The sequence below is a fragment of the Acanthopagrus latus genome, chromosome 13, assembly GCF_904848185.1.
Source record: "Acanthopagrus latus isolate v.2019 chromosome 13, fAcaLat1.1, whole genome shotgun sequence".
NCBI lineage: Eukaryota > Metazoa > Chordata > Actinopteri > Spariformes > Sparidae > Acanthopagrus > Acanthopagrus latus.
Window position 1 is genome coordinate 21,178,652 of NC_051051.1, and position 13,610 is coordinate 21,192,261.

The following is a 13,610-nucleotide window of genomic DNA, read 5'->3' on the forward strand; positions in this document are numbered from 1 at the left end:
TTCGGTTTTTATTGTAATGTGACTGAGCACGCAGCCCTTTATTTTATCTATTAATAAAATATGTATTCCAAGTGAAAGGTGAAATACAATATGTAGAAAGTTTAGTTGAAAACACTTGAAATTGAAATAAATTGTCAATAAAAAGCAGGACAATAACAGTTTTGATTGTATGACCTATATTTTGTTGCAGAGATATCTACTGACAATAGTATGCTAACGAGCTAGCCCATGCCAGTCCACAGCTCCCATGCCAGCGAAGTAAACACCAACTGTTCCCAGGTGTTCCAAGCTCCCAGTCCTGACTGCTAGCAGCACAGCTAGCTGAGCTAACTAGCTAACTCCAGCTACAGCTAATGGCATGCTAAGCAGCTAGCCCTGTCTTACCCCTGTCCCTGTGCCAGCGATGCAAACACCAACAGTTCTTTGGTGCTCTGAGCACCCAGTCCTGACTACTAGCTGCACAGCTAACTGAGCTAACTAGCTAACTCCATTTAGCAGTTGAGTGGTTATATGTTCAATTTCTTTCTCTTTTTTTTTGTATGAATTCAGGATGCCAATTATTACATTTTGCATCGTTAAATCAGCTGTCCTGAATGGGGCCTGAATTGACCTGGTTACAAAATCACCCTCTCTACTGTGTACCTATCTGGTATAGAGCTGCAAATGACAATAAAAGTAATTGTGAATCTTGTGAATAACTCAACTCACACCAACTTTGAGAACTTCTTCATTTATTAAAGGTTGTGGTTGTTCTGCTCTCAAAGAATAAAACATCTTTTGGTCATGTTTTTAAACAACAACAACAAAAAAAGAAACTGATTATTAAAATAAAACGTCATGACATATACCAGCAAACTGACAAGGACTGTACATTTGTACATAGAGGGTAGCAAAACAAGTCTACCTATGAAAAACTGCTACTTACTGTGAAACTAATCCAGAACTAAGAATTTCAGGCGGCTTCAGTTAAGAACACTGAGGGCTGACAAAGAGGGTGTGGAGACATATATTGACATTTATAAGGTGCCAAATATCAAACATTGACCAGGGACCACATTTGGAGAACCTTAACCTATTAACAGTGGTACAGTTTGTCAACACATGTCCATCCTAAAAGCCAAACTGTTCAAAATCAATAATCAGTCAATATTTATGGCAGTGTTACAACACTATAACTGATTAGAGACAGAAATGACAGAAATTAAATATTTTAATGGCACAACTGATTGCAACCTGGGCACTAATTTACGACACCAAAATCTGAGTTAAAAATGTCAAGAGTATTCAATTCACAGGCTGCTCTCCTCACACATAAATACTCACTTCACTCATAAACTCCACTTTGACATCCAAGATAAATGCAGGCCATGCACTTAACTGCTTGCATTCTGAAATGTATCATCCAGTTTTCTTCTCGCATGATCGGTCATCTTATTGCTGCCACAAGCTGATGTAGAGCTTTGTTGGGTTAGTGTGACAAACACTGTGATTACAGTAGTTGGTCCGGAGGCCAAATGAAATAGATCAGCACTGCTCTGTATGAAGCTAGCCAGTAGATCTGCTGTCCAACCGACAGTCTGGAGAATTTATGCTAACACACTTTCAAATCAAGACCAAGGCTAAGTCTGAATGCAGTCAGTGTGTTTGGCCGCTTTCCTCAGAAAAAAATGAGTGGCGGCCAGACGGCAGCGGCAGTTTGGAGGCTGTCTAATGCCAGGTTCAGACTACACACTGTTTTTGTATGTTATAGTGGTAACTGTGTCAAATTAGGTGATTATAGATTCATAAATTCTTGCAAGGACCTGGCCAAGAGACATGATAGCCATTGGTCAGAGATTAATCATGGCATCGTTGTTCACGGCGTTGCACACAAGGACCATATTTGTTCATGTTGGGTAAGGCTTAACATCAGGCTACAGAAGTAAAGGGTCACTTTACCAACAGGGAGATCCAAACTAGCACTAGAGTTAGCAAGCTTCTCCACTAATTCCCTCAAAATTTCCCCGCTCTGGACTTGTGGAGTGAATCCTACAGGACATACATCATACATACCCATTTCTTTCATGCAGAGAATTGTGGATTTGGACAGAAATGGACACTGTGAGGTGCTGTTCAGTGAGCAGCTTAAATGAGAACTCTCTTTCTCATGGAGACTGACTGACTGATATTTTCAACTAGTATAGGTCTGCTGCTTTGCTCTGACCACCTGCTTAAAACTCAAAGATGTTCAGTTCACTATCATAAAGTCTCAATAACTACCATTGACTATCATGAAGCTGAACATTCTCACAGTTGAGAAGCTGCAACTAGAGAATTTTGTAGCATTTCAATACATGAAAAAATAAAATAAAATATAATATAAAGTGATGAATCCATTACCAAATTCTTCTCAGACGATCAACCAGTCATTAAAACAAATCATTCTTACAGACTTGAGGCCTCATGTGGAACCGGTGAATTGTGGATTTGGGGAGACGCTCCACTTTATTGTTGGTCAGCTCCAACTACCAAATTTTTGCACACTGAGGTGGGCAGATTCAAGAACACTGACTATCATCGGATGGCGAAGGCATGTGACTACGTGTGCTCAGATAATGCCACCCTGATTCCTCGCAATTGTGTTCATTATGCAATTACCCATTACCAATTTACATTCAGTGGCAATGTCTAGTTCAAAATGCAGATTACAATGTGATACCAGTCTAAAGTAAGAGTGTGGAGGTCAGGGAGTTGGATGGGCATGGAAGTGTGAACAGTGTGCTGGGTTCACATTCCACTGTTCCCTTATGTAACGGACATTAATTACACCTTCAACCCAAAAGGTGCAGGACTAGAGCATTTCTGACTTTGTCGCCATCTAGTGATCATATTGAACAAAGACACTTTGGTGGAACTAATGCATTCACAAAAAAAACACAAGAATAATCAATAAAGATGTTATAATGAAAGAAAAAAGTGGCTTGTCCTGACATATGTGAATAATGGAAGAGGTGAAGAATGACACAAAGAGTGGTGAAACTTAAAGAGTTCCAGTAGGATCAATTGTCCGCACGTCTAAAAAGCTGGCCCACTTTTGTGTACCTTCAGTGGCACTGGTAATATTTGGATTCAAACATGTACGAATGTGTATTCCGTCTAGATATTCTGTCTGGTTCACAGCTGATCTACTGGCTAATAAACGCTGATACTTTGTGCATCTTCAAGTCTTTTCTCTTTTCCACGTGGCTGTGCTTTTCCTGCGCTCACAGGATGTTATAAGAGGAGAGCATGAATCAGAGCCAGGAACGTGGAGATCACAGCGCCGACGCTCAGCAGAGAAACTGTCGGAGTCAGGCTACAGCTCGAGCTCACAGCTGGGGAAAGAAGAAAACATTCATTATAAAGGATGCGCTAATGGACAAAATCTGCTTCCACAGCAGACACTAATCCTTGTTGCTTGCTGTTTGTTTTTGTCTGGTTGTGTAGCATTGATCCTACTGTGGAAAGCGACCTTGGGTCTTGTGAAAGGCGCAATATAAATCCATGCTATTATTATTATTATTATTATTATTATTATTATTATTATTATTATTATTATTATTATTTGTATCTTTTTGTCCTCAATCTTACTGTATTCTGAAGGCTGGATGTTTTTTTTTTTGGATAAGATGTTACATTTGTGGAACTACTGTGTCTGTTTGTGTTCCTTACTCCTGCAGCTTTTCCCATCTCGTTGCAGCATCCCAGTCACACAGCTGCAGACCGGTCCGGTCGTCTTACTGGTGCACATCTGCTCACAGCCGCCATTGTTGTCCTCGCACCAGTGTGACTCTGAGAGGACGTCACAGGTGTGTCATGGAAATCCTGGAAAAGCTTTTAGAAATTGAACTGAACAGCAGAGGAAAGAGACCTTACTTACCCCTCCTTCTTATTGGCCCAACGGACAGTATGTGCTCTTTATGGTCGCTGTCCTCGGAGTACATTCTTCTCTTGTGTGGACAGTTCTGGATGAAAGAGTACGCATGCATCAACACAGCGGACGGTGATTCATCACCGGTTTTATGTAAGATGAACATTCTCCTCACCACTTTGCAGGCGTTCGTTTCGGAGTCGCACAGGGAGACGTCACAGTGGAGGTGGACCTCGTCGTAATCCCCGATGAACTTGAAGACAGTGACGTGGAAGCGACAGGTGAGCGACACACCATTCTCTGCCATACCGATGGTGTTGTCCTTAATGTTTGGACACCTAAAGGGACAAACTGTGTTTATAGGGTACTACTGTGGAATGTAGTTGTTATCAGGTGTGTGTGAGACGTTCCTCCAGCCTACCCTCGCTCTATGATGATGTAACGGAGGCGATCGCTGCTGTAGCGGGATGGCGTGGCCCAGCACATGTTTACGATGAGGATGAGCTGGTTTTCATCTGCGCCCTCAACGAACACGCCCACGAAAAGGATGTCTCGAGTGCTGAGCACCACCTCGCCCTCCCTGTACGGATGGCGGTACGAGGAGTTCTTATATAGAGCCATCTTCGTGATGAAGTTTCCCTCCTGCGTCGGTAAGGTGAGGTTTATCACACTGGAGGACGAAGGAGGAAGAAGAAGAGAAGAAGTATAGCTGGTTGTTGTGTCCAGCCAGGGCATTTTGTTTCATTTGAGGTCAACAAATGAAGTCAAGCTCTCTCTGACCTGAGCATGGGCTTGAGGACGGTCTCCAGCGAGATCTTCAGGTCCAGTTCGTAGGCGCAGGAGAACTCCACGTTGATGGTTTTGTCCCTGGTGATGACGTTGCCCGTGTTGTTCACACTCTCGATCCACACAGTGTTCTTATACATGATGTGTGTGCCGTTCGACTGTCAGTACAGAAACACAGGAGCGGGTGAAGGCTTGAAAACAGCTGATACATCTGTTCGGCTGCCTTGTAACAACCTGATATTTCACGCCTAATAATTAAAGGAACAGTCTGGAAAGGAAACGGTTGGGAAGTTGTCATGAAAGGTGATATAATGTTGAGGGACCACGAGGGGGATGCAAAGCAACAACTTTAAAAAGGGGATCCAGCTAGACAGCAAAGTAATCGGAACAGTCGACACGTGTGAAGCGAGAAAGAATGCGGATGAAGGTAAACCGACCTGGACGATGGAGCCGCAGTGTCCCTTGGTGTTGTTGATGTGGAAGGAGATGAAGTCCTCTCCCTCGATGCCGGCGCAGTGCTCGTCGTTGATCCTGACGTCCTCCCGTTCAAAACCCAGCTGGAAGAGTTTACACTTGGAGATGGAAACCTCCATCTGAGCGTGCTTACAGGTCACCTCCGCCTGGATGATGTCATCATCTGCTGCCAGACACACAGACACACGTTAGGTATTATATTAGAGCTATATTATTATTCCTGGAATGTGTGATGCTGTAAATACAGCCTCCTAAAAGGGTTTTTTCCTCAACAAGTCTGTATAAAAAAATGTATGTTTCTGTATATTTCTGGCACAAGACCTGTCGAGTCTATAAGTGTACATATCTAGCTGTGATATAATAGTATCATCTACATCATACTGGGGCAGGATTTTAACTAGGGGAGGATGATATCACCTTCTTGCCCCGTGAAGCGCTCACCTCCAGTGCTGGTGGGTAACTCAGGACAGCCACACAGGTCGCCTCCGTTCTCCAGCTCACAGGTGAAGTTTGTGCAGATCTCTCCTGCACAGGGGTCGTAGATCCATTCTGCTAAAGACAGGTCCTCACACAATGTTAGCTGTCACACACAGCGTTAGCTGTATGTTCAGTGTGCTTTTACAGATTCAGTTTAATTTACACGCTAAATTCTCTCCTAACTGTGTCCTCTTACAGCAACTCAGAGTAACTTAACCTGAGCTGGGAATTTTGGGCTAAATCAACAAATTAAAAGGAAAATCGTTTGCGGAATGCTGGTGCCTCGCGGTGCCCTTACAGCAGTTCTCCTGGGTGATCCACTTGGTGGTGAGGGTGCCCAGGGAGCGGCAGGCCTCTGCGTAGGCAGCCAGCGAGCCACAGACCTGAGCCTTCCGGTGATTGTAGCAGCCATCCAGGTAGCAGGACTGGTAGAAGGGCCGGGGGTCGAGCAGGCCGTGGCACGGCTGGAAGAAACCCTTCAGCTGCGTGAGCTTCTGACAGGCATCCTCACTCTGCAGCGCCACCACCGCTGTGTTGTCACAGGACTGAGCCAGAGCCACGTACTGGGTTTCATCACAACTACAGGAGAGGGTATTTGTTATTACTTAATAACTAAATAATCTGCTTGTGCCACCTTTCACTTTGATCTGCAAATACTGTACATATTGCACCTACAGTGAGCATCGCTTCAAATTTGTGTGCTTGTGGCTGAACCACAGCGGTTGAACCTGCCAGCGTCCTCTGAGGAGCTACTGGCAGCTGCAGGCGTAGTTTAGGTGTGAGATCCATCAAGAGAATTTTGACCATTTTCTGACATACTGTGACTAAATCTTAAAGCCAGGAGCATCAGTGCATATTGGTGTATTATTTAAATCCATTGTTATTTTTGTAAATTGTCTATAGTGGACAATCTCCCCTCCTGTTGGCTAACAGTTGGAAATGCTCTGTGTTGAAACTGAAAGAGAGAGGCACACTTTCTGGTATTACACCCCCTCCTGTAAATCCACAGATTGTGTTGTGATCCCATTAATGTAGGGCCCGCTATGTCATTCGGTACAACCTTGGGTTTTTATAGTTTCAGTAGGTTCAGTATTTCATCAACGACAAAGCTCGCCTGCTGTTTTGAAAATAGAATCGGGGCGAAAGGAATCCAGAACAAAAGGTGCTTTGATTGGGCGACTTTATAAAACAGACTCCTGATAAAGTAAGTCAACGGAGCAGACACATACTGGGAGAGAAAAACAGAAGGGATGTGTGCATCAAGGTGAAAAACAAAACACGATGTTGGCTACCTTTTAAGGCCATTCTGAAAAAGTTGTTTTTCAAGTCTCATTCTCAGCCTGTCAGTTCAAACCAATTTCAAAATCAGCATTCATTTGGAGTGATGTTTCAGTCCACCTGACCCGGTGGATCCAGTCCAATATTCTCACTCTATTTTTGCTCTATTTTGTTCCTGAGGGAAATGTCTGGCTCTTTAGCTAGAGATTCCAATTTCTTTTCAAGTTTTTTTTCCAGTCTGCTGCTTCTAGAAAAGGAGTTCATGAGGTTGAAGTTGGGCTATTAAGCAAAAACGATGAGCTAAGAAGAGGCAAAAAGAGGTGCAATATGCAGAAGTATGACACATCCCTCTCAAAATACATGTAGTATATAATAATAATATAAAGAAAGATTTTTTTATTATTATAAACATGTACAGTAGATTTGGTTCATACATTCCACCATATCTATAAGCCTCACCCACCTGTTCTGCATACCGTTGGTCTTCCAGCTCTGTGCCAGCTCCAGGGCGCTGACAGCCGGCTTGCCTCTGGAGGTGATGTAGTCGTCACTGGGGTCTCCGTTGAAGTTCCCGCAGAGGCCACACACCTTGTTCTGCAGGCGCTGGCCCATGGTGATGCTCAGGGTGTTAAAGTGGTTGTATCGAACCTGGATGTCCTGGGGCGTGTCGATGACGATGAAGCCTTCGGACGTGGACAGACGAGTCATCAGCCCGGTTAGAAATGGGACCGATACTGGTGTCCCATTGACCTGTGAAGACACAGGATAGAAATCCATGATATTATATGAGTAACAGCGCAAAAACACCAATAATAAATTCATGCAGTCTTGTTTAAGTAATTAAAGTCCAAAGCAAAGATTTGGAGATGGTGCTGTAATTAGTATGGGCTCTGAGTATGACCGGTGCTAGTTCATTGCATTACCAGTAAAACGTAGTTTTAGAAAAATGGCTCATTCACTTCAAGCATGATTAAGACTCATTGAGGGACAAAGTTAAAGGCAATCAGCGAGTCATTAACTACCTCTGTGAGTGCAGTTTCAGTGGAATGATATGGCCTAAAGCCTGAATTGGAGGAGCTCTACCAGGCAATTAGTGGTAATTGGTAAACTGGACTGCTGGGACTTTCAAGTATGCTGGCAAGAAAAAAGAGATTTATAAAGGCACCTTTCACCGCAGATGGTACGAAGCCAGAAGAAAGAAAGCTGAAAATATAAACCTAGAAGTTTTATATTACATATACTAGGGCCATTAAAGTGCGACTTTAAGCATCTGAAAAAAATAACACAAATTTCTTCTCATAAAGGGGTTTGCATTTACAGCCTCCCTGCACCAGTAAGACCATTAGCTCATGGTGGCCAATATCAGCAGGCTTTAGCTATTTATTGCGGTTTCAATGTCATACATGAATCTGTTTGCTCAACTTGTGACTCCTCTTTACATGTGGCACTCCTGAACTATATTTTAGCATTCACCGTTGTCATATAATTGTCACCTTTGGCTAGAAAACGCTAGAAAGTCAAACATGTTTGACCTCGTATGGCCTCGTAAAGTGGATGCGGCTCACACGTTAGCCTCCTATAGCCTGTTTACATTCCAGCAGACAGGCAGCAACCCTGGCATTAATATGGAGTCTTTTTTCTGGGTCTGTGTTTAGGTATATACTCTCAAGAGAAAACAGCTAAACACTAAATGTTCCACTATGTTCACTAGCTTGTTGCTGTCTTGGTCTGTCTGCCATTTGCTGTGGAGAGTTCTGTATCGATGGTGTATGTTTGCAAACTAACGCAGAAGTTAGCATCGCCATGGTTCCCTCTTTAAAAAGCCTATGGGATTGGATTATTGGAGTACTGCAGTAAATAAGATTTTTTTGAAAAACACAAGTTTATAATAGTTTTGAAGCTTAAATGAAAGAGCCAGAAGTATCAAGCTAACATCAGGCTATAAATAAACTACCTACAACCACAAAGCCTCCAACTACACCATAACATACACTTATTTTATTATAAATGAATAAATCTACATGTGGTAAAGTTAGTGTAGGCTAGTTTACACCTAAGGTGTTGAGTAAAGTCTTGAGGAGTAGATGTGCCTCAACAACCTCTGTAGTCTCAGTTAACCACTTAGTAGCAACCTTGTTCTTTGAGACAAGTAAATGCTTCAAAATTCAAACACAGTGCAGAAAACTAATGTATATTATGTTGTAGAACAAAACATGAAGATCTCTTTTGCTTGTGTTAACCACAGACCTTCTTTCAGGCAATTAACACCAACAAACTCATTGGCTTTGCGATGAGGGCACAGGAAGTCCACATGCAAGGTCTTGTTAAAGGTCCCATATTATACTGTTTTTCATCAATTTCACATAGCTCTCAGAGGTCAAACAACACTGTATTTGAAATTTACTGCCCCAAACCCATTCGTGGTCTTGTATTTCAGCTGTCTGAAAGTTGCCCAAGTGAGCTCTACTGAGCTCTACTGAGAACAGGTCGTTTCTGTGCCTGCACCTTTAAATGTTAATAAGCGCCGTCTGTCAACACCTACCTTGCCTGCTACACGCCCAGGAAGAGGATGTCGCTTACGCTAGCAGTAGCAGGCACTAATGTTCATGGTGGATGTATCGCTATGGCTTGCCGAGATGCTGTCGTTCAACCATACCAGTTTGACCCAGAATTGGACCCAGGAGAGGCTCCTGAAGAAGTACAGACTCTGCGGCTGCAGCAGGACATTTCAGAATGGGTAGTGTGTCTGAGTAATGGTAGTCTGTTGGTATGTGTTGTTACAGTTACTACCATGTAACTAATGGCTAACAGCTAGCGAAAGCTGTGTTTGTCTTCAACACAGACTCCAAACTCTTGGACACTGTTCGCATAGACTCTGCCTCAAGTCTACATGTTTCCAGACTTTTTACTCTGACAACCAAGCTCCCTCGTAATATAATTCACATTAAACTCACTTCAAATGCCACTGCGTAGCGGATCGAAGCGGAGCTAACTAGTTAGCCAGTTTCCAGCTAACTGCACCATACTTGTAGGCAACTGTTAATGCTATCAAAACATCGCAACACTTACTGGTGGCTTGGGTGCAGTTGCTGGGTCCGGTATGGTTGGGACTGATCCTTTTACGAGGGTCAGTGTTGAGGCAAAGCCAGCTTTGTACTGACCCTCATTACTGAAGCAGTCCGATGTGAAGTGGTTAGCACACACATACAAACTAACAGGAAGCGAAGCCGCCACATTGTCAATAAAAATGACATGCAACAACTGTATCTTCTGTTGCTCTTTAGCTGGGACAGAATATAGGCACTTAGGCTGATTTATACAACCAACAACAGAGCAATTTGAGTGTCTAGCTCGGACGACATTGTGAAACACTGCTCGCTTACGACTGGACACACTGAACTTCACCTCGGGGATGGACGCCCCGCTCTAAGATATATCCTATCATTGCACAGAGGAGGACGGCCTATGTAAATGACTCATAACGAAAGGAGCTGAATCTGAACAGCCTGTAGGAGTGCCGTTTTACCGGTGGGTGGGCTGCAGACACGATGCAGGACTCGTTTGCTTTCCTCATTCTGAGAGTTGGGGGGCTCAGGGAGGACCAGTTTATATATGTAGAAACAAGAAAAAACGTGTTTTTCATAATATGGGATCTTTGAAGTGCATTTAAGCTTGTTGTTTTGAACAGCAGAACTGATCCATTTCTAAATCAATGTCATGTAATTAAAGTGTATGAGTCAAAGTCAAAACAATTCCCAACATTTGGCTGACAAAGCAACCACGGTCCAATGTTTCTCTCACCTTGACAGTGCTGCCAGAGATGAGTATATTCTCCTCGTTGATGTAAAGGTAGACATGAGAGATGGTGGTGAGGTTGGGTGTGCTCCATTTGTCAAAGTTAGCGATGAGCTGGAAGGAGAGGTCGGGCAGCTTGTGACAGTTTGTGGACAAGACGAAAGAGCAGGAGGCCGGCAGCCTCAGCGAGGCCCCGTCGAAGGTCCTAAAAACTCCACCGCCTGATGCCACACAGTGCTGGGAGCGCCGTGCGAAGCAGCCCCTCACGCCGTAGCGCAGGGTGCACTCCTCCTCTGCCTTACAGCGCCGCGGGTCGCACTGGATCAGGTTTCGTCCGATGCACTGGCACCGTTTGGTGCAATCGCTGTTCCAAAACAGCTGTTTGGGCTGACAGAACAAAGGTTTCTGTTAAACTAAGATGTGAAACAATTAGTCGTTTAATTAATTTGTTGAATGACAAGTTTTTTAAAGCGGCTACAGAGAACTTTCATTTTTGACGTTGCAGTGTAGAAGTGATTTTGTACTAATAACCCAACAGCAAGTTATAACTTGGCAAAACTAATAAGGCTATGAGAAACAACATTTACTTTCTGTGTAGAATATGTATCTATATACGTGTGTGTGTGTGTGTGTGTGTGTGTGTGTGTGTATTTGATAAATAAAAAACATGAATTTGACTAATCTCAAAGAAATCTGAGCAAAAATCAGTAATACCAGAATCATGTTTGAAAAACGTCATTCAGTATGTACATGATTCTGACTGGCCAGTGAGGACCTCTAGTAAAAACCCAGCTCTGGCAGCAGAGGTCACTGAGTTGACTCCATGTGGTGCTGGATGTGAGACTGACCTCATAGTACTTGCCATCAGTGTAGCAGCCGCAGTTCTGCGGCAGGATGCAGTTCTTGCCGTTGAGCACGTAGCCCTGGTCGCACTGGCAGCCCTCCACACAGTCCTGGCTGCAGTCCCTCTGGCCGCGGGCGGGGGCGCACTGGGGCGGGCACGCCGGCACGCAGCTCGAGTAGTAGCTGTTAGGTGGACAGCTCTGGACTGGGAGCAGGCAGGTTGGCAAAGAGATTAGCAGACAGCTGTGCCGACTGCATCGTTCACATAGGATGTTTTTTCCAGCAGTAACGGGTGATTTGAGTAAATATTTGTGGACAAGAGTCACGTGTGTCTACCTCTAGCGCTTAAAGGAGCAGTTCAGCATTTTGGGAGCATTTTTCTCATTCTGTTTCTTTATGAGAATGAGATGAGAATATCTTATGTTTCTTAACTAACACCAGCCAGTTTGTGTAATGTTCCTGTTGATTTACTTATATTACTGTTTCACCCAGTTAACACAAATGTCCTCTTTCACACTTATCTCATGGGATTGCGATACATGCACCCCTCTGCCTCAATATGGAGTTGAGTGGAATTCCGTTTGCAGTTCTCATTGCATCAACTCCAACAGTCAACAATTACACATTTCAAAAGAAATATTGTAAAATCCTCACTATTAACTTTCTCTATAGGAAATAATTCTTTGGATTATTCATAGTGACACAGACCCTGTTTCTAAAAAGAAAGGTTGCTGATGATTACCAATAGAGGAAGCCTGCAGCAGTCAAATAAACTGTAAAGAGTTTGTTGGTGAAACTTTTCAGTGTAAAGTAATGGTAAACTAAGGCTGGACAATATTACGATCATACTTTCAGGCTACATTGCGATACGCAATATATATGTCGATATCTTAAAATGTCTGGGGCACTTGTCTGGGATGACTGGGGCACTTTCACAAAACATTAACATATCAACATTTTTGATAAACAATAATCACTAATGTGTATATAATGACTAAAGTGGGTAAAGGCTTGTATTAAAACACAGTCTGGTAAATTCAGACTATTACATCTTTGAACTGTAATGCACCTTTAAAATCAAGAAAAGATCATGCTTGGCTGTGCCTGATTTGTAACACAAGAGGAGGCCTTTGTATCACACACACATAACTGAAGTACTTGGTGAAATAAAGGTGAGTCCAGACTTGCACTCACCACATGGTGTGTCACTCCTCCAGCCGGTAACAGGCACCCCTTGGGTTTGACAGGTGCTGGCATAAATCTGTAGCCAGTTACAGACCGTATCCTGAGCTCCCTGGTCCAAGCAGGTGTCCTGCAGGCAGCTCTGATAAAAGAACACTGGCGCCACCTTACTGTGACAACGTGCAAACACACCTCCTCGATCAATGATCAGCCCGCACAGCCTCACGGCCTCCGGCTCCACAAACACATACAGTCCATCCCCGATGTGGAAACGCATGCCTGTGTTGATTTCATTCCCTCCCTCGCCTGCGTCAATGTTGCCATCGGCCACCATGAGAGGGCCGTCGTTCGGCACGGTTTTCTCTCCCATGCCACAGCGAGGGCACGAGTCTCCACAGCCCACCTGGCAGAAGATGTCCCTCTCTGCCCAGGCCATGCCCCACTCGGTGGTCGTGAGGGTGGGCGGGGATAAGGGCACGCCCTGGCAGAGGCCGCAGGAGGCGTTGTAGAGGTCACGCGGCAACGTCAAGAGGAGGAGGGTGTTCCAGTCAAAGGCCACCTTCAGGCCAAAATCTGTCTCCAGGATGAGCTGCATGCCCCAGGTAAAGATGTTGACCTTCCCCGGGCCCAGCTTCAGAGGGAGGTACAAACGCTCCTTATTCACCTGCGGGAAGAGAGATTGATACACATTTAACTCTTATAAGATGACACAGGCACATTCCTACAGATTCACTTTTAGCACTAATTCATGGTTTTTAATCCCAAGTATGTGGGGAAACCCGGTTGATTATAACATTAGTCTCACTGAAAGAGCTTTTATGTGTTACTCACATAATTGAATCAGAGGGACAGAACCAGAGAGAGTTAGAAAAAAATGTGTGTGTCT

The 13,610-nt window shown here is 43.9% G+C and overlaps 1 protein-coding gene across 3 annotated transcripts in view; it reads right to left on the bottom strand.

The window, feature by feature from the left end:
- Nucleotides 1-711: 711 nt before the first annotated feature.
- Nucleotides 712-13,610, bottom strand: part of tecta (tectorin alpha) — a 28,946-nt gene continuing 16,047 nt past the window's right edge. The window contains exons 13-25 of one of the 3 annotated variants that reach the window (XM_037119043.1): nt 12,737-13,388; nt 11,548-11,747; nt 10,706-11,086; nt 7,368-7,654; nt 5,925-6,205; nt 5,591-5,701; nt 5,113-5,312; nt 4,670-4,833; nt 4,311-4,559; nt 4,065-4,227; nt 3,899-3,983; nt 3,691-3,810; nt 712-3,353 (exon numbers count right to left, since the gene is read on the bottom strand). In XM_037119043.1, the coding sequence (XP_036974938.1) occupies nt 3,253-3,353; nt 3,691-3,810; nt 3,899-3,983; nt 4,065-4,227; nt 4,311-4,559; nt 4,670-4,833; nt 5,113-5,312; nt 5,591-5,701; nt 5,925-6,205; nt 7,368-7,654; nt 10,706-11,086; nt 11,548-11,747; nt 12,737-13,388 (2,994 nt within the window). In that variant the 3' untranslated portion in view covers nt 712-3,252. Of the gene's footprint in view, nt 3,354-3,690; nt 3,811-3,898; nt 3,984-4,064; nt 4,228-4,310; nt 4,560-4,669; nt 4,834-5,112; nt 5,316-5,590; nt 5,702-5,924; nt 6,206-7,367; nt 7,655-10,705; nt 11,087-11,547; nt 11,748-12,736; nt 13,389-13,610 lie in introns of those variants that run through there. The other 2 variants (XM_037119042.1, XR_005078486.1) reach the window with 2 other exon arrangements.